This window comes from Dasypus novemcinctus, chromosome 27 (assembly GCF_030445035.2).
Source record: "Dasypus novemcinctus isolate mDasNov1 chromosome 27, mDasNov1.1.hap2, whole genome shotgun sequence".
NCBI classification, from domain to species: domain Eukaryota; kingdom Metazoa; phylum Chordata; class Mammalia; order Cingulata; family Dasypodidae; genus Dasypus; species Dasypus novemcinctus.
In genome coordinates, this window is record NC_080699.1 from 39,786,490 (window position 1) to 39,813,607 (window position 27,118).

The window sequence follows — 27,118 nt, forward strand, 5'->3', positions numbered from 1 at the left end:
CAGGTTTTCCTTCTGAATTTTTGCAAACCCAAAGTTTAGTTTGCAATGCTCTGCTTGCTTCCCTGGCTAATGCTTTGGCTGCTTTCTGGGGGCAATGGGATTGAGTGGCCTGTGGGGCACTCCTGCTTCCTCCTTGCAGTACATGCACTGATTTTGCCCTGGAGGTGGGCCCTCCCTCCTTGGGGCAGGGGCTTCCCAGTTTAGTATCCTTGACACAGAATTGCTTCTTTCAAATATTGCTGATGCTAGAGGGTCTGCTTTCTTTTACATTTTACAGTTTTCCTCTCTCCTGGTTTCTACATTGCAGTTGACATAAACCTTGGTGGCTACCTCCATGAGCTGTAAAATATTAATACCAGCGAACCCATCTACCTTCTGTAGTTTTCTTTGGGTGTTAGCCTGTGATTGGGTAACGAATGCTGTATTGACCATTGGTTGGCTTTTGGGAGTGTCTGGGTTAAAGGGCGTGTATACATGAAATGCCTCACACAGTCTCTCATAGAATTGAGCCAGACTGTCATCAAGAGTCTGTAGGACTTGGGTGGTCTTTTCCATGTTTACTGCTCTTCGGCTGTCAGCTCTGAACCCTTCAACTAAGGCCCTATGGAACATTTCTAGTTGGCTGAGCCTGGCCATGTCATCAGGATCCCACTGGGGGTCCTCGTCTGGGAACTCTGTGCGGGCATATTGGTCACTGTCCAGGGTTCCCTCAGGTGAGTGCCCTTTGATCCAGGTTAGAGCCCCTTATGTGACTCCCATTCTCTCCTTGAAGTTGAGTAAGGTTGTGAGGAGTTGTTTACAGTCAGGCCAGGTGGGTGTGTGGGTCCACATGATGGACTGGAAGAGGTCCGTCATGTCCTGAGGCTTCTCTGAGTATGGTGGGGTGTGGCTTTTCCAGTTAAAGAAGTCGGTGGTACTGAAGTGTTGGTATACAAATGCTTGGTTTCCTCCTTGAATCTGGCCATCTGCATCATAATAAATTGGAGCTTGGGCTTCACAGAGAGGTGACTGTGTGGCGGCCCTTCTCCCTGCTCCACCTGCCCCTAGGGCCCCCCATGGTCTGAGTTGTCATTTAACAGGACTCCTTCCTGACTGATGGTTGGCACTGTGCTGCCAGGGGCCAAGGTTGGCTGAGACGGCAGTTGTGGAGGTGAAGAGGCTGCATTGATTGGAGACAGTGGCTGCGGGGGAGTGCCACTCGGGGGGATGGCCGTGGAGGTGGCGGGGATGCACTGCTCAGGGAGGATGGTGGCAGAGATGGTTGTGGGGCAGTGCTGCTTAGGAAAATTGGCTCATCCCCGTTCCTCAGCACTGGCATGGTAGGAGAAGTCGCATAGGGTGGTGGGAGGTCATTGTCGTCTGGCCCTTCTAGAATGGATGGGTTGACACTAGATTTGGGGCTCACTTCCTCTGGACCCTTTGCACAGAGCTTGTTTGGCTTGGTTCCTGGGACAGCACCCCTGGGCTTTTGTATCAGGCACATCCTCGCTTCTTCAGTTGTACATTTCCTTAACCTGGGCAGACTTTGACTCACAGGTTTCTGCCAGGCATCAATGTAGGGGAACTGGTCTGGGTGCCCTGGATTTCTGGTTACGATGTTGTGGATTTTATGGATGATCCAGGGCTCAAAGATGCCCTCCTGGGCCAGCCCACACCAAAAGTCAACCATTCTAATTCACAAAGTATTCTAAGCTTTTCTGGCTGGAATTTTATTCTGTATACATCTCCATGGAATGCTCAGGGAAAGTTTTCCAGCATACAACATAACGGGGTCTTACTTTGTCTGTTTCCCATGTTCCCACCCTGTGTTGACACTGCACAACACTTACCTAACCTTTCGCTTTGTCCGTTTCTGGCCACATCCCTCACAGGAACTTATGGCACCTCTTAGCCTTAGCAGGTCAGTATAAGCCCCCGACTCACAAGAGGGTCCCTTTGAAGGGAGGCCCTCCAGACTGCCCTTGACCAGATGAGGTCACCATGGAACCATGGATCAGGCCTCCACACTCGCCCCACAGAATGAGTCTCTGTGTCTCACTCAGTCTCCACAATCACACACACACAACCACCCTCCTTCCTTTCCTTTTTTGGACCCAGAGAAGACAGATCCCTCCCTTCTCCTCAGGAGTACTGGGGTCTTCTTTGAGAGTTGATCAAGCTCCCCTGCTTGCTTTTCAGAATTAACCTTTTCCTGCACTGTGCCTCTGGGGGTCTCACTCATCTGGCGTGTGGTGTGGATCTCCTTGCTTCATTCTCAGGGTCTCTTGAACCCTCTGGTGCCTCCAGTTTCTCCAGGAGGACTTTGGTGGGGTCCACAACCTCTTTCTGGACTAAAGGGAGTCCAGGGGTGCCTACGGCTGGGGTTCACCTGGGCCCTCCTGGCCTTTTCAGAGGCATCTGAAGGGGACAATCAACTGTTGCCGCCTCTGGCCTTCTCAGCAAAATTCTGGATGAGCCCCCAGAGATGTAGCAGAGAGAAGTCGGGTGTTCACGGTGTTGAAGGCCAGGACATGAGAATCTGAGAAGGAAGATCTATTAACAGCTGGCCAGGCTCGGTGGACTTCTGTCCAAAAAAAACCATGTCCTGAACAGATTTTTGGGTCCCTTTTATACAGAGGGTGTAGGAGTGGGGAGTAAAATGGTGCTTTTATGCAAAAGGATTTTCTTTGTTAGTTTTTTTTGAGTTTTAAGTATTTGTCTGAATATCAGATAGGCCTTGAAGGAACTTATATCCCCCACATTCCAGGTAAGCTTCAATTAACATATATAGTCTGCATCCTCCTTGAATATCCAAAGCCTATAGAGCCTACACCTCTTAATTTTGGGAACTAGGCATACTTGGATATAGAATAACTTTGAATTTATGCACAGGCCATATTAATACGTATTAATATTAATACGTCATAACTTATTTATACGTCATATTAATACGTCATAACTTATTTTCATTGTCTTTTGCTCTTTTGGTTATGCTTTCTGCTATTCTTGTCTTCTATGCTGTCCTGAAAGCCTTTCTTTCCTGTCTTTTTATTCAGGTTGTAAGGCTTCCTTTAATATTTCCTGCAAAGGTGGACTCTTTTTTATAAACTTAGTTTCTAATTGTTTCTGAATATTTTATAGTCACGTTCATATTTGAAGGGCAAATATAATAGATAAAGTATTTTTGGCTGGCAGTTTTTTTCTTTCAGTATCCTAATTGTCTTCCATCCTCCATGGTGTCTGATGAGAAATCCACACTATGTCTTACTGGGTATCCCTTACATATGATGGTTTGTTTCTCCCTTGCTTCTCTCAGAATTTCCCCTTTATCTTTGGTGTTTGACCTTCTAAGTAGTATGTGTCTTGGAGTAAGTCTATTTGGATTTATTCTGATTGCAGTATGGTGTGCTTCTTAGACACACCAAGTTCATTTCTTTCATGAGAGTGGGGAAATTTTCACCCATTATTTCCTCAGATACTCTTTTTGCCCCTTTTCCCTTATCTTCTCCTTCTGGCACCCCCATGACATGTATGTTGTTGCATTTTGTGTTATCATTCTGTTGTAGCAGAGAGAAGTTGGGTATACACGGTATTGAAGGCCAGGATGTGAGAATTCTGAGAAAGAAGATTTATTTCAACTGGCTGGACTTGGCAGACTCTTGTCCTGATAAAAACTGAGGCCTGAATAGAATTTTTGGGTCCCTTTTATATAGAGGATGTAAGAGTGAGGAGTAAAATTGTGCTTATATGCAAAAGGACTTTTTGTTAGTTTCTTCAAGGTTTTATCTAAGTATTAGATAGGTTATTTCCTTCAGGTAAGCTTGAATTAACACATATCCCCCACATTCCAGGTAAGCTTTTAACATGAACCCCTCACATTCCAGGTAAGCTTAACACATTTGATTTGCATCCTCCCTGAATATCCAAAGCCTATAGAGTTTATACTTTTCAGTTGGCTTTCTAGGCATACTTTTTTTTAAAAAAAAGGTTTATTTTTTTATTTATTCACCCCCCCCCCAGTTGTCTGCTCTCTGTGTCCATTCACTATGTGTTCTTCTGTGACCACTTCTATCCTTATCAGTGGCACGGGAATCTGTGTTTCTTTTTGTTTCATCATCTGGCTGCATCAGATGTGTGTGCAGCGCCACTCCTGGTCAGGCTGCACTTTCTTTCCCACTGGGCGGCTCTCCTTACGGGGCGCACTCGTTGCACGTGGGGCTCCCCTGCGCTGGGACACCCCTGCGTGGCAGGGCACTCCTTGCGCACATCAGCACTACGCGTGGGCCAGCTGCACTCGGGTCAAGGAGGCCGGGGGTTTGAACCGCAGACCTCCCATGTGGTAGACGTATGCCCTAACCACTGGGCCAAGTCCACCGCCCAGCTGTAGCTTTTAACTCACAGTTTTTCCTTTGCTCCTCTCTCTTCTGGGCACTGTTCAGCCTTTACCTGGTGTCCTAAACCCTAGGAGATTTTTTTCCAGGCCATTTCTGCCTGTCTTCTAAGTATTTTTCTGGGAGAAAAGAGAGTCCTGTGTCTTTCTAGTCTTCCCGGAAGTCTCTCCCAGCTGATTTTTTTAAGAGAAGTGCTAAATCATGAATGGAGAGAGAATAATCTATTCAACAAATGGTGCTGGGAAAAATGGATCTCTCCATTTGCTGAAGAATTAAGGTGAACCTGTATCTCATACCAAATACAAAATTAACTAAAAATGGATCAAAGATCTAAATACAAGAACAAAACTATAAAGCTCCCAGGAGGAAACACAGAGAAACATCTTCAGGGCTGTGGGACTGGCATTGGTTTCTTATATTTTATACCAAAAAAAAAAATACATAAATGGAACATCATAAAATGGTATGACTTTTGTGCTTTAAAGGTCTTCATTTTCATCATAGATGTAAAAAGACAACCTACAGAATTGGAGAAAATATTTGGAAACCACATATCCAATGGGGGTTAATACCAAGAATATATAAAGAACTCCTACAACTCAACAGCAAAACGACACACAACCCACTTTAAAAATGCACCAAAGATTTGAATAGACATTTCTCCAAAGAAGGTATACAAATGGCCAAGAAGCACATGCAAAGATGTTCAACATCATTAGCCATGAGGGAAATACAAATCAAAACCATGAGATACCATTTCACACCCACTAGGATAGTTAGTATTAAAAACAAAACAAAACAGAAAATAGCAAGTGTTAGTGAGGATGTGGAGAAATGTAAACACTTGTTCCTTGTTGGTGGAAATGTAAAATAGTGCATTTGCTGTGGAAAACAGTTCAGCAATTCCTCAGAATATAAGTATAGAATTACCATATGACCAAGTAATCCAACGTCTGGGTATATACTCAAAAGAATCGAAAGCAGGGACTTAAACAGATATTTGCAAACGGATGTTTGTAGTGGCATTATTCACAATTGCCAAAAGAAGGAAGCAACCCAAGTGCCCATCAACCAATAACGGATAAGCAAAATGTGGTATATCCATACAATGGAACATTATTTAGTCCTAAGAAGGAATGATATTGTGATACATGGGACAGCATGGATGAACCTTAAATCAGACACAAAAGGACAAATATTATATGATCTCACTGATTTGAAACAATTATAATAAACTCAGAGTCAGTACCTAGAATATAGGTTACCAGGATTTGGGGTGATGGAAACATTTTGGTAATGGATGATGAGGATGGTAGCACAACATTGTGAATAAGTTAATATCACTCAATTATATATTTGAATGTGGTGTAAAGGGAAAAATTTAATTTGCATGTATGCTCCAGAAATAACTGTTTAAAAAAACATAGGACTGTGCAACACAGTGAATCCTAATGTAAACTATGGACTGCTGTTAGTAGTACAATAATATTCTTTCATTGATTGGCACAAATGAACCACACTAATGCAAACTGGCAATAATAGGAGAAATTGGGGAGAGAGAAGGCAGGTATGGGAACGCTGTATTTTGTGCATATTTTTGGGAACTTCTCTAATTAAAAAAAAATAGTGAGGGAAGTGGATGTGTCTCAAATGATAAGAGCTTCCGCCTACCACATGGGAGGACCTGTGTTTGATCCCTGGGGTCTCCTGGTGAAAAGAAGAAGAGAAAGCGTGCCCGCATGGCAAGCCAGTGCCTGCGTGGTGAACCAGTGCCCTGCACAAGTGAGTCACGCAGCAAGATGATGATGCATCAAAAGAGAGACAAGGGGAGAGTCAAGGTGAAGCACAGCAGAAACCAGGAACTGAGGTGGTGCAATTGACAGGGACCCTCTCTCCCCATCAGAGGTCTCTAGGATTGAATCCCAGTGAATCCTAGAGGAGAGAGAATGAGAGGAGAAGAAAACAGCAGGGCAGGAGGAGGGGAAGGGGGTGAAATAAGTAAATATATCTTAAAAAAAAATTGAAATCCCCTCAAAATATGACTTTAGGACAAGTTGAAATCAACTCAGGGAATAAGCATTCTGATTTCTTGACACTCCAGAGGCAATGGGGAAGGCAGGTTTTTGAGCAGGTTGTCACCCTCTCAGGAGTTATGATGGGAAAAGCATTCACAGAAGCAAGACTGCGTTGGGTGGATTCGTGAGGATGTTTATTTGCATCATGTCCTGGAAGCTAGCGTGGTGCCAGCCGGGCTGCAGCCAGGCTGCAGGGTTTTTGGGCAGTGTGGCAGCTTCTCTCCTCAGGGGTTCTAGGGCTCCCCTCGCACCCTGGCTGGACTCGCTGTTGGCAACTTCAGGTCAGGCTGTGACACTTTTCAGGCCAGTGGTAAAGGCGGGCTGGGCTTTGGTGTCAGACAGAACTGGCTTAAATTCTGCCTCCATTACCACCAGCCACGTGACCATGGACAAAGCTCTGCGCGTCTCCAAGCCTCGGTTTACCCATGTTAAAATCTGCATAATGATAATGCCCAGTGTTGTAAGGGAAAAAATGAGATGAGGTATGTTTTTTTGTTGTTGTTTATTCACCTGCCAGGCCCATCGTAATGGTGGAGAAAAGGGCATGTTGAGTAAAACTCCTCTCCTCTGGAGCATTCATGCCCTGAGACCAGAGAAGACAAGGGAAGTAGAGACATGAAAAACTATACCCCATCATTCAAGTCCTGAAGCCACTTCCTGCTGCCTGTGTGATTTCAAGCAAGTCACCTAACCTCTCTGAGCCTTGGTTTTATCATCTGTTGAATAGGGACAAGCATACAACTTCTTTGTGGCTTTCTGAACCAAGCTTCTAGGCAGACATTTGTTAGTATGCAAGGGAATGAGTGGCCTCTGGGAGACATGAGAGCAGGCTGCTGTTGCTGGTGACCATGGCTACCTGATGAGAGAAGGGGAGTCAAAGGTTTGATGGGGCAGACTCTAAAACTTGGGCTGGGGGAAGCAGGTATAGACAGGGCTCTGGAATTTATTGACTTGGCTTGCTGAGTACTTACCAGAGGAAATGACATGGGGCTGCAGCATGAAAGACTAAAGTCAGAATGGAAACAGACTTCCAGACATTTAGGCAACAATGAGCCCACTCCTTCCTGGGAGCTTTGGTTGTACCTGAACCTGACTATGCTGGAAGGAAGAGAGAACGATGGACAGGGCCACCTTGAGGATGCATCTGTAGGGCCACACCAGGAGCTTGCAGCGGTACAGAAGATCCAGAGAGGGCAGCAGTCCACCCCCACCCCAGGCTTTCTTTGAGCCGCATCCCTTGCAAGTTTTTCAGAACTTACCGTGTCCTTGCAGACATGCCCAGGTCAGCAGCAGGCCCCAACTCAAAAGAGCAAACCTCGGGGGCAGGAAGAATGGCCAGGATCCTGCCCCTTCCTGCCCAGGGTGTGAGCAGTGGTTTGTGCCTGAGCCCTGACTCCATCTGCCGAGAACCCACCAGCCTGCGGAAGGCTCCTTGCCCGGGAGGCCCCGCCGTGGCTGAGATGGCGGCACCCGGGCCGGGCTTGGGCCGCTCCATTCCTGACCCACGCCAGCCCCCCTGCCTGTGGACTTGGTGGTGATTTTGGTGTCATTTCCCATTGCAGTTAGTAGTGTTACTTTGTTACTAATAGCAGTTTTTAAGAGGAAAGGGAATTTGGCCATGCAGATTTTCAAAGAATCTACCTTTTATGTATATTTGGGGGGAGGATACTAGGGGTCTATAAATAGAAGTAAACTAAGAAAAAAGAACAAATGCCATCCAATAAACCACAGGATACAAAACAGAAAAAAGGCAACGGGAATTTGGAAGATGGTGCTGAGTGCTACAGGATGACAGACAACCAGCCCAGCTGGGAGCAGGAGGCTAGCCGGCCCTGGAAGAGAGATCTCTAGAAATAAAGCGGAATATGTGCAATTAGAAAACTTAGAATTTAATTTGGTAGCTATTCAACAAATCTGCAGCTCTTTTGAAGAAAAACAGTGGCAGGTATACAGGAAACAAAAGGAATGAAAAACAAGGTGACTATTAACTCCAGAATAAAATTTTTAAGTTGAAAGTTCAGAAGTGTGCATGGGTTGAAAAGTGGGCCACGTGTGCTATTTTACAGAGTAGTCTGGGACTGTTTTAATATTTGAACAGAGACCCCAATAAAATGAAGGAGAGGCATGCTGACTCTGTGCGAACAGCATCCTGGAACGAAGGAACAGAGTGCAAGTCTCTGAAGCAGAGGGGATTGCATTTAACTGTTTCAAGGAAGAGACAGAATAAGTGTGGCTGAAGCAAAGCAAACAAGAAGAGCAGTTGAGAGAGACCCAAGGGACACCCTGGAGCCAGATCCTGTCAGGACTTACTGGCCCTGGTAAGGACTTTGGATTTGCAGAGCATTACAATGAAACACCAATTAAGGATTTAAGCAGAAGCAAATAATGTAACAACTGTGCAAAATGAAGAGGAAGGTGTGGTTAGAAAAGAGCTGAATCACCATCTCTCACCCAGGAAGTTGGTAGACGATGCTTGCAAATGAAAAACTAAAGAATGGCAGCATGCACAAATTGATGAGAATTGTGGACATAAATACGCAAAGCAACAGCTAAGAGAGTTGGAAGTGCTTCCCTAGGGGATAAAAAGCTGTGGGGGGAAGCAGATTTGGCTCAACTGATAAGAGCATCTGCCTGCCACATGGGAGGTCCAGGGTTCAAACCCTCCGTACAGCTCCCGATCCCTGTGGTGAGCTGGACCACGTGCAGAGCTGATGTGCACAGGGAGTGCCCTGCCACGCAGGGGTGTCCCCCATGTAGGGGAGCCCCATGTGCAAGGAGTGCACCCCGTAAGGAGAGCCGCCCAGTGCGAAAACAGTGCAGTCTGCCCAGGAGTGGCGCTGCATTCACAGAGAGCTGACACAGCAAGATGACGCAACAAAGAGAGACACAGATTCCCAGTGCTGCTGACAAGAACACAAGTGGACACAGAAGAACACACAGCGAATGGGCACAGAGAGCAGAAAGCGTGGGGGCCGGGGAGGAGGGGAGAGAAATAATTTAAAATGAATAAATATTTTTTTAAAAATAGTGGGGCAAAGGGCTCCTGCTTTTTCATGATAAGCCCTTTAATATGTGCTTTTTTTAATTGTAAGGTTTTTTTTTAAAGCTTATAGAAGGTCTTGATGAAAGTTTGTGATGAATTTCTTCATGTACCTCAACTGTAAATGTGGAAGCCATAAACGAGCCCTAGCCCTCTAACTAGGAGGGACAGAGGGGTCAGAGGGTCAGAACGGGGGGTGCAGCTCACCAGCACTTCCATCTTCCCAGGTGGAATCTTCTCGCTCACCACCAACTGCCATTTCTCGCTCACCCGGAATACCCTGTAGGTCAACATCCGAATCACGGAGGGAAATTATTTTTTTCTTCCAAATAAATCCTTGCTCACTCTCCTTATTTTTATCCTGTGATCTCATGTTACTGTAAATAGAATAAAACCAAATGAGGGAAACGGACTTGGCCCAGTGGTTAGGGCGTCCGTCTACCACATGGGAGGCCAGTGATTCAAGCCCCGGGCCTCCTTGACCCGTGTGGAGCTGGCCCATGCGCAGTGCTGATGCGCGCAAGGAGTGCCGTGCCACGCAGGGGTGTCCCCCTAGTAGGGGAGCCCCACTCGCAAGGAGTGCGCCCATAAGGAGAGCCGCCCAGAGCAAAAGAAAGAGCAGCCTGCCCAGGAATGGCACCGCCCACACTTCCCGTGCTGCTGACGACAACAGAAGCGGACAAAGAAACAAGACGCAGCAAATAGACACAGAGAACAGACAACCGGGGGGGGGGTGTGGATGGGGGGGAATTAAATAAATAAATCTTAAAAGAAAAAAAAAAACCAAATGATACGTAAAATATGTTTTGGAATGAGGTTTATATCCTTACTTTTTTAACAAATCAATTTTATTGATGCATATTAATAAAGCGTACAATTTATCCAAAGTGTACAATCAGTGGTACTTGGTATAATCACATAGTTGTGCATTCATCACCTCAATCATTATTACAGCATTTTCATTATTTCAATAATAATTATAGTAAACAAAAAATAGACAAATTCTTCACCTCTCAATCTATGTCTCCCTGATGCATGTAGCTATTTTTGGCTATTCTTCCACAAGTATTTATTTATTTATCAAGATAATTTACTGAGATATATTGACCATACCATCCATCTAAAGGGTATAATCAGTGACTTTTAGTATAATCACAATGTTGTGCATTCATCATCACAAAACATTTTAGATTTCATCACTCCACAAAGAAAACTCTACACCCCTTACAGAACTTCCCTGACCCTACATAGCCACTAATCAAATTTCATCTCTATAAATTGAATGATACTTACATTTTATATAAATAGGATCATACAATATGTTACACAATTTATCTAGTTCATAGTAATCATACAGTATTTGTCCTTTTGTGTCTGGCTTGCTTCACTCAACATAATGTCCTCCAGGTTCATCCACGTTGTCATAGGCTTCACGGCTTCATTTCCTCTTACAACTGCATAATACTCCATTGTGTGAATACACCAGAGTTTATCCATTCATTGGCTGATGGATACCTTGGTTATTTCCAACTTTTGGCAATCCTGAATAGCACAGCTATGAAGATAGGTGAGCAGGTGTCTATTCCTGTCACTGTTCTCAGATCTTCTGGGTATATACACAATAGTGGTATTGCAGAGTCACATGGTAAATCTATATTCAACTTCTCTAGGAAGTGACAAACGATCCTCCATAGTGGCTGTACCATTTTACATCCCCACCAACAGTGAATAAGTGTTAGTATCTCTCCATGTCTTCTCCAACACTTGTAGTTCTCTGTCTTTTTAATAGTGTCAATTCTGTTAGGTGTGAAATGATATCTCATTGTAGCTTTTAGTTTTTTGTTGTAGTTGTTGAGTTGGATCAATCTTTCACATGACACTATTCATACTTTATTTCTTTCACTTTCCTAAGGTGGGAAGAGGTGGAGGTGCCTAGAGAACAGTATCATTTCCAAGTTCTGCTGTGGCTGTAGAGGCAGCCATTTTGTCTCCTCCCATTGTTCCTACTTTCCTAGTGATTCTTCCCCATCCAGAGGGGTAAAGGTCAGAGGTGGTTGGTCCAGAGGCCTCCACGGACCTTAGGGGTGCCCTGAAGTTCACTGCCAAGGAGCTGACCCAGAATCTCATTGTAGTTTTGATTTGCATTTCCCTGATCATTAGAGATGTTGAACGTTTTTCCTGTGTTTTGTTTTCTTTGCAATTTGTATTTCTTCTTTAGACAAATGTCTATCGAATGTTTTGCCCATTTTTAAATTGGGTTGTCTTTTTATTGTTAAGTTGTAACATCTCTGTATCATGGTTTAATATCATGGATTTTAAGCCCTTATCAGATATGTGATTTCCAAATATTTTCTCCCATTGAGTCAGCTGCCTTTTCCTGCCTTTTCACCCTTTTGACAAAGTCCTATAAGGTGCAAAAGTGGGTGTAAGGTCCAAGAAACAACCACCTACCACAAGGTCTTTAAGATGTATCCCTACATTTTCTTTCTGGTAGCTTTATGGTCCTGGCTTTTATATTTAGGTCTTTGATCCACTTTTATTTGATTTGTTTATAGGGAGTGGAATGGGGGTCCTCTTTCATCTTTTGGTAACAGATATCCAGTTCTCCCAGCACCATTTCTTGAAGAGAGATTTGACCCATTAACAAGGACTTGGTAGCTTTCTCAAAAACCAGTTGGCTATAGAGGTGAGGGTTATTTCTAGACTCCCAATTCTATTCCTCTGATTGATGGTCTGTCTTTATGCCAGGACCATGCTGATTTGACCACTGTAAGTTTGTAATGTTTCAAGGTCAAGCAGTGAAAGTCCTCCCATGTTGCTCTTCTTTTTTAGAAAGCTTTTGGCTGGTCGAGAGAACTTTCTCTTCCAATCAATTTGGTGGTTGCCTTTTCTATTTCTGTAAAGTAGGCTGTTGGAATTTTGATTGGTATTGCATTGAACCTCTAAATCACTTTGGGTAGAATAGACATCTTCATAATATTTAGTCTTCCAATCGATGAACATGGACTGTCTTTCCATTTCTTTAGGTCTTCACTGATTTCTGCTAGCATTCTTTTGTAGTTTTCCATATACATCTTCTGCACTTATTTGGTTAAATTGATTCCTATGTATTTGAGTCTTTTTTTTTTTGCTATTGTACATGGAATTTTCCCCCAATTTCCTCCTCATATTGTTCAATACTAGTGAACAGAAACATTACTGACTTTTGTGTATTGATCTTGTATCCTGCCAGTTTGCTGAACTCATTTATTAGCTCAAGTAACTTTGTTGTAGACATTCCAGAATTTTCTAAGTATAGGATCATGTAGTCTGCAAATAGTGTTTTACTTCCCATTTTCCTCTTTGGATGCCTTTAATGTCTTTTTCTTGTCTAACTGTTCTAATCTAGAACTTCTAGTACAAAACTGAATAAGAATATTGACAGTGGGCTCCTTGTCTTATTCCCAATCTGAGAGGAAAGATTTCAACCTTTCCCCATTGAGGATGATGTTGGCTGTGCGTTTTTCATATATCCCTTTCATCATATTGAGGAACTTTCCTTCCATTCGTATCTTTTAAAGTGCTTTTATCAAGAAAGGATGCTGGGTTTTGTCAAATGCTTTTCCTGCATCACTTGAAATTATTTGCTTTTCTTTTAGGGTCTTTATCTGACTTTGGCATTAGGGTGATATTGGCTTCATAAAATGTGTTGAGTAATTTTCCATCCTCTTCAGATTTTTGGAACAAAAAAACAGGATTGGTGTTCTTTTTGAAATGTTTGATAGAAATCACCTGTGAAGCCATCTGGTCTTGGACTTTTCTCCGTTTGGAGATTTTTGAAGATGGATTCAATCTTTTTAAATGTGGTTGGTTTGTTAAGTTCTTGTATTTCTTGTAGTGTCAGTGTAGGTTGTGTGTACATTTCTAGGAATTTGTACATTTCATCTAGGTTGTCCGGTTTGTTGGCATACAGTTTTTCATAGCATCCTCTTATGATTCTTTTTATTTCTGTGGGGTCAGTCGTAACCTCCCCTTTTCATTTCTGATTGTATTTGCATCTTCTCCCTTTTTTTTGTTAGTCCTGCTAAGGGTTTGTCAATTTTATTGATCTTTTCAAAGAATTGGCTTTTAGTTTTGTTGATTTTCTCTATTTTTTATTGTTGTTTTTCTCAATTTCATTTATTTCTCCTCTAATCTTTCTTTCCTTGTGCTTGCTTTGGAATTGGTTTGCTGTTCTTTTTCTAGTTTCTCTAGTTGTTTGGTTTAATCTTTGAGTTTAGTTCTTCCTTCTTTTTTAATATAGGTATCTAGGGCTATAAATTTTGCTCCCAAGTCTACCTTCACTGTATCTCATGTCTCTATAAGTTGTGTTCTCATTTTCATCTGTCTCAATATAATTACTGATTTCACTTGTAATTTCTTCTTAGTATAGCTACCCCTGCTTTTTTTTTGGTTACTATTTGCGTGGACCATCTTTTTCCAATCTTCCACTTTCAGCCAGTTTTTATTCTTGGATCTAAGGTTAGTCTCTTTTAAGCAGCATATGGGTGGCTCATGTTTTTTTATCCATTCTGTCAGCCTACATCTTTTAATTGGGGAACTTAATCTATTCACATATATTGATATTACTCTAAATGCATTATTTACTTCCACCATTTTATTCTTTGGTTATCATGTGTCATATATTTTTTTTCTTTTTGCTCTTTCATTTTTTCTGCTATTCTGTCTTGTGTACTCTCCTCTAAGCCTCTCTCTCCTGTTTTTTTTTTCTTTCAGGCTCTAAGTCTTGCTTTAATATTCCCTGCAAAGATATTCTTTTTTAACAAATTTAGTTTCTGTTTCTATGTGAATATTTTATACTCACCTGCATATTGGAAGTATTATTTTTCTGGATACAGAATTGTCAGTTGGCAATTTTTCTCTTTCAGTGCCTAACTGTATCATACACTGTCTTCTCACCTCCATGGTTTCTGATATCTGTGCTAAGTCTTACTGAGAGTCCCTTGTATGTGATGGTTTGCTTACCCTTGCTGCTATCAGAATTTTCTCTTTATCATTTGACATTCTGAGTAGTATGTGTCTTGCTGTAGGTCTATTTGGATTTATTCTGATGGAGGTATGATATACTTTTTGGATATGAAAGTTCATTTTTTTCATGAGTTGGGGAATTTTCAGCTATTATTTTCTCAAATACCATTGCTGCCCCTTTTCCCTTCTCTTCTCCTTCTGTAACTCCCATAACACGTATATTGTTGCATTTTGTGTTTTCAATTCCAGGTCCCTGCTCAATTTTTCCCATTTTCTCTGTTCTTTTCTGTCTTCAATTTCAGCTATTCTCTCTTCAGTATCACTTATTCTTTCATCAATCATTTCTAGTCTGCTGTTGTATGCCTCTCTCACCTATTGTCTTTCATTCCCATAAGCTGTTACTATTTTATTCAGGATTTCAAGTTCTTCTTTGTGCTCACTCAATGTCTTTTTCATGTCATTTATCTCTTTAGCCATACTGTCTTTCAACTCATTAATTTGATTTTGGAAATTTGTGTGCATCTCATTAATTAGTTGTCTTAAATTCTGCATCTCTTCTGGGGTTTTGATACATTCATTTTCTTGGGCCATGTCTTCCATTTTCTCAGTATGGCTTATAATGTTTTTGCTGATGTCTAGGCATCTGATTAAGGTGGTAGTTTACTCAGATGCTCAATTTTTCTCTTTCGTAGGGATTTAGTGACAGGAGACTGTGTAACTGCTGCTCTTTAATTCTTGGTTCAACCTGGGATCATTATGATTGTCCCTGTTAGTTGCTCAAAACTGGGCTCTGGTCACAGAAATGGGTTGCAGACCTGCTTCCTAGGGCCTTGGGGAGGGAGGATATAAAGGCTGGGAAAAGCTTCCCTTTTAATATTTTCACATGCACTTCCTTGGTCTGCTAGCAGAATGTGCTCTTTCACAGCCCTTTTCAGTTCAGTGCTAGTCATTGTGTATTTGCTGCAACACAGACTGGGTCAATGTGAAAGATGTTCCTGCCTGGAGCCTAAGAGCCTTGTAATTCAAACTTTCTTAGAGACTGTTCTCCTGCCTTCTCTGGTAGGAAATAATTCCACTCCCCTCTGCATCCTCAATAATCAGCCCTGGTTAGTAGAGAGGGAGATTGGAAGGGTTGGATCTTGTTAGTCTCATGCCAGCTCCCAAGGCAAACAATGGTGTGGCCCCAACCAGCTTGGAAGGGCATGTGGGACACAGCAGACCAAATTTGTGGGTCAAAGCTGAGTCATCTGTAGCCTCTATCCCTCTCTTCCCCCTTTTCCTGGGGTACTGGATCCCTGGAGACCGCTTTGCTGCCTGCCAGCCCAGAGACTAGAGAATTCTATAGTGTGGAGGAAGATGCAGGCAGTAGTAGCTGCTTGTTTCTGTTTTGCTGTTGCCATTCCCCTCCTTTTTTCCTCTCTCTTCCGGGCATTGTCCAGCCTTCACTTGCTGTCCTAAACCCTAGATCTTTTTTCAGGCTGTTTCAGCCAGTCCTCTAGGTATTCTATATATTTTATATGTTTACCAAGTTTGGATCATATTGACTATATTCATTAGTACTAGAGTGCCACACCAAAACTTTTTCTAATTAACCTCAAATTAGGTTGAAAATGGTATTTTCATTTCCACATCTTTAGTGAATTATAATTTGCATTATTTTGCCAACTGCCTGTTCATGCCTTTTGTCCACTTTTCAGTCTTTTTCTTATTAAATTCTAAGTGCTTTATAGATGATACAAACATTTCAGCCAATATGTCTTTTTTTTTTTTTTTTTTAAGATTTAATTTCTCTCTACCCACTCGTTGTTTGCACTTGCTGCGTCTCTTCATCTTGTTTCTTTAGGAGGCACATGGAACTCAAATCTGGGACCTCCAATGTGGGAGGAAGGCACCTAATTACTTGAGCTACCTTCACTTCCTGCTTTGTTGTGTCTCATGTTTTCCTCATAGTGCCTTGTTTCGTCAACCATTACATCAGCTCAGGCTACTTTAGGAGACACTGGGAACCAACCAGGGACATCCCATGTGGAAGGTAGGAGCTCAGTTGCTTGAGTCACATCCATTCCCTGTCACTTATTTTTTTTTAAGATTCATTTATTTCTCTCCCCTCCCTTTGCCCACCCCAGTTGTCTGTTCTCTGTGTCCATTTGCTACATGTTTCTTCTTTGTCCGCTTCTGTTGTTGTCAGTGGCATGGAAATCTGTTTCTTTTTGTTGCATCATCCTGTTGTGTCAGCTCTCCATGTGGGTGGCGCCATTCTTGGGCAGGCTGTACTTTCTTTCGCGCTGGGCGGCTCTCCTTACGGGGTGCACTCCTTGTGCGTGGGGTTCCCCCATGCAGGGGACAGTCCTGCATGGCACGGCACTCCTTGCGTCAGTTACACAACGGTCAAGGAGGCCCAGGGTTTGAACCGCGGACCTCCCATGTGGTAGGCGGACGCCCTAACCTCTGGGCCATGTCCGCTTCGCTCATTTCACTTTTAATACTGCTTCTGATATATAAAAAATTTCTGTAGTTGGAGATTTCTTTTCCAGTTCCCACCTGTACATGTTGGGAAAGCTTTACTCTGAAAACAAATATTCGCTTATCTTCTGTTTTCCAGTCTCTTTATTTTGCCAACATTTTTAAAGCCTTTAGGTCCAGTGGTATTCTCTTAGTCATGTAACTCATGCACAGATATCGCTTCAATAACAGAACATAAAGGCTTATAAGAATGAGTTGATCCTCTTAATTTGGGTTGTGATTTGGAATCCTCATATTGTTTCCTGCCATAATGTTTATGTTTTACTCATTCAGCCACAGAACACCTGTCTCATTTTTTAGGTGTCCTGATGGCCAACTTCAAGGGCCATGCTCTCCCAGGGAGCTTCTTCTTGATCATTGGACTGTGGTGGTCAATCAAGTACCCACTTAAGTACTTTCACAAAACGGGGAATAAAGGTCAACGCAATTATCAATATCAGCGTCTCGAGATCATTGAAGCGGCCATAAGGACTTTGTTTCCAGTCATTGGTAAGTGTAAATTGGTCCAGGGGATCTCTCCATCATACCCAGAACCTTTAGTCCATTTCCTGGGCCCAGTGTCTCTCCTGGCAGAAGTAATAGAACAAGGATTTCCAGTTGGCCACCAAGGTATTTTAACATCTACTGTGCATGGAGCTTTGCAATATTAATATTACATCACAGTGTACTAAAAGGGCATAGTTATACATTGTAGGAACAGAACACATACTGTATGAAAAAGATAGAGCCAAATAAAATTAGAAAAGGGAACAAATTAAAATAGATTAGGCTCATGGACATGAGTGATGAGAAAGTACCAAATGGAGTTAAGATTTTTAGAAAAATCTTTTTTCTCCAATTGTCTAGACTTTGGGGAACCCACTAGTTTGATGTTTAGAGTATTAACACCCAACTCATTGGCATATCCTCCATCCCCAAATTTCAAGCAATTGTAGAGAAGGGCACTTTATGCTAGAAGGCCAGCCAGATAGGCAGTGGAAGAGATTGAGAAGCCCCCAGAGAGCTGCTTGAGAGGGAGTTTCCTTTACTCAGCCTTTCCAACCAAATGCACTTGCTTCCATCAATAGTTGCCATCCATTACACTTCCCTGGAGACTTTCAAGGAAAGACGAGTGGCGATAGTAAGAAGTGTTTCTGGGTATTAAGGGTTCTTGTCTGCCACTTGTCATCCTTGGCCCAGCTTTCTGAGGAAGAGGGGCAGAGGCAGCAGCTTGGCTTGAGGTCAGCAGTTCCCACAGCTCTGCTGGGCAGTCATTCAGGCAGCTGGGGGGGGTGGGTTTAGGGAACTTTTTCTCCCCCTAAATGGATATGCAGATGTCTTCACCACCAGCGTTGTGTCCACTAGGATTGTTATTTTCAACCTAATCATTCCTTTCTGGGATTTCTTTCACTGCCAACTTGGTAGGGGAAAGGGTACTTATCAGCCACATTCTCACTTAAGTACTGTCTTGCTTTCATCTCGGCTACTGGATAAATTTCCTGGGGACCTGTGTAGCTGCCTTCCTCCCTCTGCCCATCCCCTAAAAACAAGGGCAGACTGTCTACATAGATTATTCAGCCGTGATGTTACTTTATACTAGAATAGCTGAACCAAGACCCTCTCCAGTGCATAACCTGCCTTTGTCCACAACTTTAGGTTATCTTTTGCCGTCTCCCATCAGTCTTGGTGGTACTCCTGCATCCTCACTCCCACTCTTCTTCCTGCAGGGATCTTGGGCGAGCAGTTTGTTCCAGATGGGCCCCACCTCCACCTCTACCATGAGGACCAGTGGGTGAAGCTGATGAACTGGCAGCACTGCACCATGTACCTCTTTTTTGCTGCCTCGGGAGTGATTGATCTGCTCACCTTTCTCGTCATCCCTGTTCCCTTGGGGGTGGACAGATTCTTTATGGCTGTGGCAGGATTCACTGAAGGTGATTGTGTGGGATGGAGGGAAAAAGAAGGGGCAGAAAGATAATCTAGATTTTGTTACTGAGGGATCAGAGTACAAGAGACCAGAAATATCACAAATATAATAGACTTCCTCCTCAAACCCTAATGTCTGGACTTTGAACACCTGAGCAGGACTTGGGCCTATAGCCTGGATGGTACAGGTCACGTCTTCCACAAAGCGGCCCATGGCAGCACTCAGCTGCTAAGACAGATCTCTCACTACAGCTCACATTAACGGGGGTGATGAAAAAGCATTTTGCAACAGCCTCACTTCTCTACCTGAGGAAGAACTGATAAGGTCCATGGTCGGCAAAATGGAATTTCAAGTATGTGTATGTGCACATACTTTGTTAGAAATCAGCGACACATTCCACCTACCTGCCCTCTACTGAACCTTCCCATGAATTCTCCAAGGACATGTAAAAATGATACATCCTAGCTCGAGTGGTTGAGCTCCTGCTTCTGATATACAAGTTCCTGGGTTCAATCCCAGGTACCTCCTAAAAAAATATTACAGCACAAGACAATGATAAACACTTTGCCATGTACACCCTCTTAACACGCACGCAGGAAAAAGCTAATGATTTGCATGTTTGTCACACTGTAATGGTATGTAAACTGGATTCCTAAATTCTAAAAAGTAAGTCTAGCTTTGAGACAGGAGGAGGAATTCTAGGTATGGAAAGTGCAGAGTGACTCCTTTGAAGCAGTAGGGAGTCTGTTCATGACGCCTGTGATTCGGTTTGTGGCAGGTTTGCTTTTCTACTACCACGTTCAAAACCGGCCACTACTTGATCAGCACATCCACTCACTTCTGCTGTATGCCGTGTTCGGAGGGACCTTCTGTGTCTTTCTGGAGGTGATCCTCCGAGACAACATCGTGCTGGAACTCTTCCGAACCAGTGTGGTCATTCTTCAAGGCACCTGGTTCTGGCAGGTGATTATTCAGTCCAATGCTCCTCACACTGAGTGAATTAAAGGCACCCTAATGAGCATGTGCAAGACAAACTCTCAGGGGCCACACAGCCTAAATAGAACAGCCCCGGGGACCACGTGAATGTGTACTATTCTCCCCACGCGCCCCCTATGCAAGTTTACCTGTTAAGATCCTGCACATGCATGACATTAACAAACAGTAAGAACCTATGGAGCACACAGAGCTGGCAGATCAAACATACTTCCCAATCTGTCCTCTCCAGTGGAAGTAGTGACACCCTTTGCAGTCTGCACTTGCTAAACTTTCACTTGAAATGCAGGTCCTGATGATTCCTAATTTTAAGCCCAGGCTAAACCAGAAGTAACGTAGAGGAGTGTCCTTGCATGAAAAGGCCTTTGCTTTGTGTGGTGGTGAAGGGTGGGAGGTGATCTGCTGGGGACGCTGAGCAGTGCTGGCAGCCCTGAAAGGCTAGCTTGCTTCTCAGGGCCAGCTAATGACTGAGACCAGCTTCTCCCTCTCATCTACCAGATTGGGTTCGTGCTGTTCCCACCTTTTGGAACCCCTGAATGGGACCAGAAAGATCATGCCAACATCATGTTCATCACCATGTGCTTCTGCTGGCACTACCTGGCTGCCCTCTGCATTGTGGTGACCAACTACTCTCTGGCCTACTGGTAGGTCTGAGAGAAGTCTGTTTGTGTGAGGGCTCTTCCCCCTAACCAACCTCCCCTTCAAATTTACCCCCTCCAGTTTGTTACCTTGATTACCAGTGGCCCGCCGATCCTAACTTGGGCTACTTCACCAACGCCTGTGGTGTGCTAAGGTGTGTGTACAGCACTCCACCCCTGCAGGGCCACTTCTCGGCCCTGCTCTTCTCAATGAGGGTCATGAGGCTGTGAGAAGTCAAAAGGCTGACACGGGCCACAGCAGCCAGGCAGACCAGGTTTCAGATGCAGTCCTGGCAGGTTTAAGCCTCTGGTGTGCTAGGGAAAGCTAGGGGTAAGGACAGTGTCCCTCCCTATTGTTGTTCTGTCTGGGGCCCTCACCTTCTCTCTAGTTCTGCCCTGCCTACTTCCCAGCCAGGAGGTGACACCCATGACTAGAAAGTGCTCACAGGTTACAAAAGCTACTGATTCCCATGCTCGAGCTGTGGCGCAGGCCCTGCATGAGTGCTGTCATGTCAGTCACCTTACTCGAGCCTCCTTGCTTTGTAACAGATGCACTGTTCTCATGTCTCACTTATAAGGAAACCACAGCTTCAGAGGGTTTAATAACTTCACCAAGGCCACAGAACTTATAAACGGCAGAGCCCCAGTGTCGAGGGTGTTGGTGCTAACGTGACTCAGCAGATGGTCTTATTCCACTGCTGTTATAGCTGCCCCCACCTTTTATCTAGTTCCTTACTTTCCTAGTCCCAAAGCAGATACATTTCAAGTAGAAGGAGTGCCTTGCAAACAGAAGAGAACTTGAGGTCAGAGTTACTTTTAGTTCACCCACCTGATCATGCCATCTACCAAACAATGGACCAGAAGGCAGGAGACCCAAATTTGATCGCGATGATACTAATTTTAATTATGAATTTCTTGATCTGCTGTGCAGAATAGGTAAAATAGTCAGAAAAGTGACCACATTTCTTGCTAGATATGAAGAAAATGCTTTTAAGAAACAGCAGCTGTCTTTAAAGCTTTGGGAAAATGAGGGATTTTTTCTGGCTACTTTAATTCTTTCTTACTCTTTCTCTGCTACAGCCTTTTGACTCGGTTAAAGAGGACCAAGGATGGAGAAATCAATGGGATTCAGAATCTTAAGCGAGACCACACTTACCAGATGGCCCTCTTGAACGGCTCAGATGAGGAGTGAGGCTGGGCCCCGGTGCAGGCGAGGCCCCTGTGACCTGAGCAGTGGGTGTGGGTGGCCACCATGTAGCTTAGCCCAGCGGTTTCACACTTGCTTTGCACAGCAAAATGTCAAAGGCCTAATTTTTTGTTAAAACTTCCACCTTTTTCAATTAAATGGAGGAGCAGCATTTAAATTAAATGCTCTGCAGAATGTCAAAGGCCTAATTTCTTGTTAGAAACTCCACCTTCTAAAGAAAAGGGAGTAGCAGCAAAGGTGCTCTGCGCCTTAAGAGCAGAGCAAAGCAAGTGTTGAGGCTGAATGCCAGGGCTATTTTAATGAAATCATTTGTTAAATAAATTCAGGAGTTTATTTTCAACCAGCAGTAAAATACCTGACACAGGATCTCTCCAATTCTATCATTTTCTCATTTAGAAACTCACAGACTTTCTACTTGAAATCTGATTCTAAGAAATAACAATGGTATGCAAATAACAAGGCATTATAATACACAAACTTACTCTCCTTTATGCAGATCAAGAGCTGGTTTACATTCTTCACTGCAGTCTCCACCTCTCACCATTCAATTACCCATCTTATTTCTGTGCCCATCCCATCAAAAGCTCAGGCGTCTCTCAGCCAATTCACCTGCCCTTCATGATCCAGACTGACCACCTCCCTGCTCTGGACTGGCCCCGGTCCTTGGCATGACACATCACAGCCATCCTACCCTTAGGAGCCACAGGACAAGAACATGAGCCAATCAGAAGCCTGGATTTACATTTTGGTGCTCCTTTGACTTCAACTCAGATTCACATTTTCTCACACTGAAAACAGTTTAGTAGCATCTACCCTACAGAACTGTTTTAAGAATCATGTGAGATGTCTGGGAAACTGTTTTGAAGCCAATGGACTCCTTGAATTAATTTCTGCCTCTCTGCAACTTGCCCAATCCCCCAACTCCAACCAGATCACCCCATCCAAATACTTGACCATTTCCATTCTATGCCCTCCAACTCTACTTTCTCACCAAGGGAGCCCATAAATAGTAACCATGAATTTTCCAAGGATTAAAGATTCATTTTAAATAACCTGGCAAAAAGAAAGCAAAATAATATAAAACAAAAATAATCTGGCTGCTTTCAAGAGATACGGGGAGCAGATGTAGCTTGATGGTTGAGGACTTGCCTCCCACATACAAGGTCCTGGGTTCGATCACCAAAACTTCCTTTTTAAATAAATAAATTGATGAATGAATGGATGGAAGTCCTATCACTGCAGAAAAGCTTTACCGCCCACCCCTACCCCAATAAAAAAAGCGGCATATACTATTAACAACCAGTGCTTTAATTAATTCTGGCATTTTAAAATATTGTTTTGAGCTGGGCCTGTAGTCCGGGGGACAATGAGAAGAGATAATATCGGCAGGAAGGAGTGGCCCAGAAGGCCCTCCTGGAGGTCAGTACTGCCTGGATGGCAGGCCCTGCCCCTGTGCATCCTCATGCTCTTCCTGCCAGCTCTATGCAGGATCAGCAAATTTCTCAGGGTCCAAATAATATTTTCAGGCATTAGGGCCATACTGTCTCTATGGCAACTACGCAATACTGCCAACTCAAAAGGAGTCATAGATATTCGTAAACAAATGGGCCTATGTTCCAATAAAACTTTATTTACAAAAACAGGTGGCCAGCCTGCTGGCCAGTTTGCTGACTCCTACTTTGGAGCAAAGCAAAATGTATGATCTCTCAACTGTAACAAAGTTTGTGCTGCTTTTGCAACAACTGTGCTGGCATCCCCTACTCTGTGTCTCCTCGCCCAGAGCTGTAGTATGAACAGGCTTCAGGGCCCAGAGCTGTAGTATGAACAGGCTTCAGGACACAACTGGCAGGTAAAAATCTATACCACCATCAAGATCCCAACACCCCACCTCCTAAAGACAGGATGCCAATCCATTTCAAGGAATTATCCATTCCACCTTACCTGCTATGTTTCTTTCCTATCTTGCAGCCTCTCAATTATGTAGTTCCCAAATCAGCTAACAACTAAGAATCTTGCTATTCTCCCATTCTGATCAAATGACTAAGTAATCAGTTTGGGGGTGGGGGGTGGGGAAGGAGGGCTAAAGCCCAGGATTCTATTTGATAAAGATGTACAATTAACTCTTTAAAAAAATAAGTTACATAAAATTTTCTGGACACAAAACTCCTAACAAGACCACTAGTCACAGAAGAAGAGCAGAAGGTAAACACTACAATCCACATGAAGAACGAGGCTCATTCACTTTGCACACTGGACAGCTGGTCAGTGCCCATGGCTGTGTCACTCTGGGAATAAAGTGGCTCGAATGACACAAATCAGTCTTCTCCTGGACTGGCCCAGAGTAGGCCGGGGACCCAGATGCAGGCCTTGCTCGGCGCATCCACAAGCAGGGTGGCTGCTAGACCGAGGCTTCTCCTGCCATCACCGCCTATAGGCCCTCCTTAACCGGACGAATGAGGCAGGGGCCCACTCCCTCCCTTCCTGCTGCAAGGGCAGGACAGGGGTAGTTTTTCCGAAAGCCACAGTCCTCTCCCAGTCACTGCTGTTCGGGTGCCTGTTTAGGAGATGGGGCTGTGGTCACGACGACAGTGGGGACCGCTTTGGAAGACCCAGCAGCTGTGCCCTGTTGGAGATGGGACGCTGGGACAGTCTGGATGCGCACCTGTTTGCAGAGAAATGTTTTGATTGGTGAGCCGCAGAATACAAGTGGTTCCATCAGCTAAGAACAGAAGAGAAGCTTGGTCTGGCCAGCAGTTTGCCTTGGGCCTTACCTGTGTGGCCTGCCCTTGTTGCTGAAGCTGCTGCAACTGCTGGGCAGTGAGGAAGCTAACAGGTTTGTTGCCAGCTATGAGTTTTGTTCCCGCGGGCATGGTGGTGAGGATGATGTTGCGGCCCAGGCCGCCGATACTGTGGAGGGAAAGCAGGAGTAAGGTGTAAGGACAGGAAGGATCTCCACCCCAGAACTCGGCCATTAGGAGGGGTCTGGCGCCTTGGGGAAATCCCAGCATTCTGGACTGAAATGGAACCCAGCTGAGATAGCCACTTTTCTTCCAGCTTCTTTGCTTGCTGGTGTGAGAGAAAGGAGTGAGCCAAAAGCAAGCAGTGTTTTGGATAAACATGACCCCAGCCTTTACCCCTTCATTAGCAAGAATAGAAAGAATCCCAGCCTCATCACAAGCTGCTGCGATCATCCAGCTTGTTAGCCCTGTTTAAGTCAAGGACACAGGCAGCCCAGGCTCCCAGGAAATCCTCATCCAGTGAACGAGCCCGCCGGTGGGCTTCAGCCTCCAGGGAGGCCTTCCCTAATCGCCACATCTGAAACTGCCATCTCCAGACCCACCTCACGACCCCGCCCCTCTCCATATTTCCCACCCCCTTCTTTGCTTCCCCTCTGCTGTATGCACCACCACCAAAACAGCATGTGGCTTATATTGTTTTACTTTGTTACTGTTCATCTCCCTGCTCTACAATGTAAGTAAGCCTGATGACAACATGGACTTTCGGGTTTTTCTCACTGCTGCACCCCCAAAACCTAAAGCAGTGCTGGGTGCTCAATATCACTGATGAACACACAACAAAGGAGCTACCCAAGGAGGGCCCCGGAAACTCAGCTGCTTCCTGTTCTGTGCAAGGAGCCATGAGTAAGCTCTGCCCGCCCCCTGAGCCTGGGTCCTCACTATCATACAGCACTTACTTGGCTCCAAGGCTGCCTTTGAGGATGGGGGCGGTGACCACACCTTTACCCTTCACAGGCTGGCTGATCACAGACAGGGGGACTGTGATCCGGGTCGGCAACTTCCCCTAAGGAGGAAAAGCAATCAGGTTTGACCCGTTAGAAGGGGGTAAGGAAAGTCCACCAGGCTCACCTACAGGAGCAAGCACAACAGGTGCCTTTACTGTCCATCCCTCTCGTGCCCTGGGCCTGTGGTCTTCCTCTCTCTCACTGCAGGGAGCAGCAGCAGCCACCCATACCCACCAGGCCAGGGAAAACAGTCCTCATCATAAAGCAAAAGGTGTGCTATTCAACTGCAGCACCAGGCTCAGAGCTCCTTGGAGAGCAGGGTTGTCTCCACCTCTGCATTCCAACACGCGGAACAGTGCTGGGCATATGACTATCTGGTGAAACAAATGTGACGAAAGGCAAACGAACTCAAGATTTAATCTCCAGTTGCACAGCTGCTGCTTCAGTGGAACGCAGGTCCACTGGGCTGTGACAAAGAACAGGGCACCTGTGATTCAGAACAGATCACGTGCTTCAGGTGCTTTCTATTTCTCCCAATGATCAGAGGTGAGTTGAGGGATATCTATAATAAATTCAAACATGTGAAAAGCCCAGGCCCCAAACTAATAAGGCCCAAGAGGAACAAAAAAAATTTTATAGTTCTCTAGGGTGTTTGGAATTTCAGGAAGGCTAACATGAGGTCACTGTATCACCAGTTTGAGGCTGTCTAGTTTTTAATGCTTGTTAATAATATTTAAAGTTTGCAGATATATAGTAAAAATGTATGTGAATCTCACTTAAAAAATAATTCGGAGGATGGGGGATTGTAGCGGTTGTAGATAGGATGCTAAGTAAAATCCTCCTCATCTCTGGGCAGGCTGGTTCTAAGAAGCCGGGCACTCAGCCGCACAGCTGGGCCTCATGCCCACACAGGGATCCCACCCAGTGGATGCCCAAGTTAGAGCCCCATAGAAAGCACTTGAAGGCACCAAGAGGCAACGTGACTCTGTGAGGTGGTGCCTCCAAGTGGAGTTAACTTATTATTTGTTCCTCCTCCTTATTTGCGGGGGCCTTAGTTATTAAAGTATCTCCAACCACCTATATACCAAGTGGATTGACCCTTCAAGCAGCAGCCTGAGTGAATGGACACAGAAAAGAGACAACAGGGTGAGCGGGGAGTGGGGAGTAATAAATAAAACTAAAAATAAATCTTTAAAAACACACACACACACACACACAAAAGCAGCAGCCCACCTAGCTCACGGGTGGCGGGGTGGTGGGAGGAGGCATGGTTAAATGCTTCCTGCACCACACATACTGTTGGGTTTTATTTATCGAGATTGACTATAACAGGGTAGATTTCAAAGAACGCTACCTTTCTGTGTCAGAAGGACTCAAAAAAAAAGAACAAAAGCGGGTCAAGTATGTGCAGTTTCCTGTCTTCCCTTTCAATGTCTGTGATACATGAAACTGAATAAATATTTCCTTTTAAACCACACTTATTTTGGCCTTGTATGTACTTTTTCTTTCCTCACTCTGGCTTCTATCCCAAATTACTAAGGTTTTACAATCTAGTGCACTTAGAAAAGTAAAACCATCATGTTTCATCCAGCAATGTGAGCCCCATTCCTCAGAACT

The 27,118-nt window shown here is 44.3% G+C and overlaps 2 protein-coding genes across 15 annotated transcripts in view; one reads left to right on the plus strand and one right to left on the minus strand.

Moving 5' to 3' along the window:
* The window catches only part of TMEM45B (transmembrane protein 45B), a 72,394-nt gene extending 45,416 nt beyond the window's left edge, over positions 1–26,978 (plus strand). For 4 of the 6 annotated variants that reach the window (XM_058289097.2, XM_058289099.2, XM_004468805.4 and 1 more), the window contains exons 2-6: positions 17,316–17,504; positions 18,722–18,928; positions 19,700–19,884; positions 20,413–20,558; positions 21,633–26,978. In XM_058289097.2, coding sequence (XP_058145080.1) covers positions 17,324–17,504; positions 18,722–18,928; positions 19,700–19,884; positions 20,413–20,558; positions 21,633–21,744 — 831 coding nt within the window. In that variant the 5' untranslated portion in view covers positions 17,316–17,323 and the 3' untranslated portion in view covers positions 21,745–26,978. Of the gene's footprint in view, positions 1–16,442; positions 16,525–17,315; positions 17,505–18,721; positions 18,929–19,699; positions 19,885–20,412; positions 20,559–21,632 lie in introns of all 6 variants that reach the window. The other 2 variants (XM_058289098.2, XM_004468806.4) reach the window with 1 other exon arrangement.
* The window catches only part of NFRKB (nuclear factor related to kappaB binding protein), a 45,157-nt gene continuing 40,106 nt past the window's right edge, over positions 22,068–27,118 (minus strand). For all 9 annotated transcript variants that reach the window (XM_058289094.2, XM_012529107.4, XM_004468809.4 and 6 more), the window contains 3 exons: positions 25,454–25,560; positions 24,531–24,666; positions 22,068–24,421 (listed from right to left, as the gene is read on the minus strand). In XM_058289094.2, the coding sequence (XP_058145077.1) occupies positions 24,296–24,421; positions 24,531–24,666; positions 25,454–25,560 (369 nt within the window). In that variant the 3' untranslated portion in view covers positions 22,068–24,295. The remainder of the gene's footprint in view (positions 24,422–24,530; positions 24,667–25,453; positions 25,561–27,118) is intronic.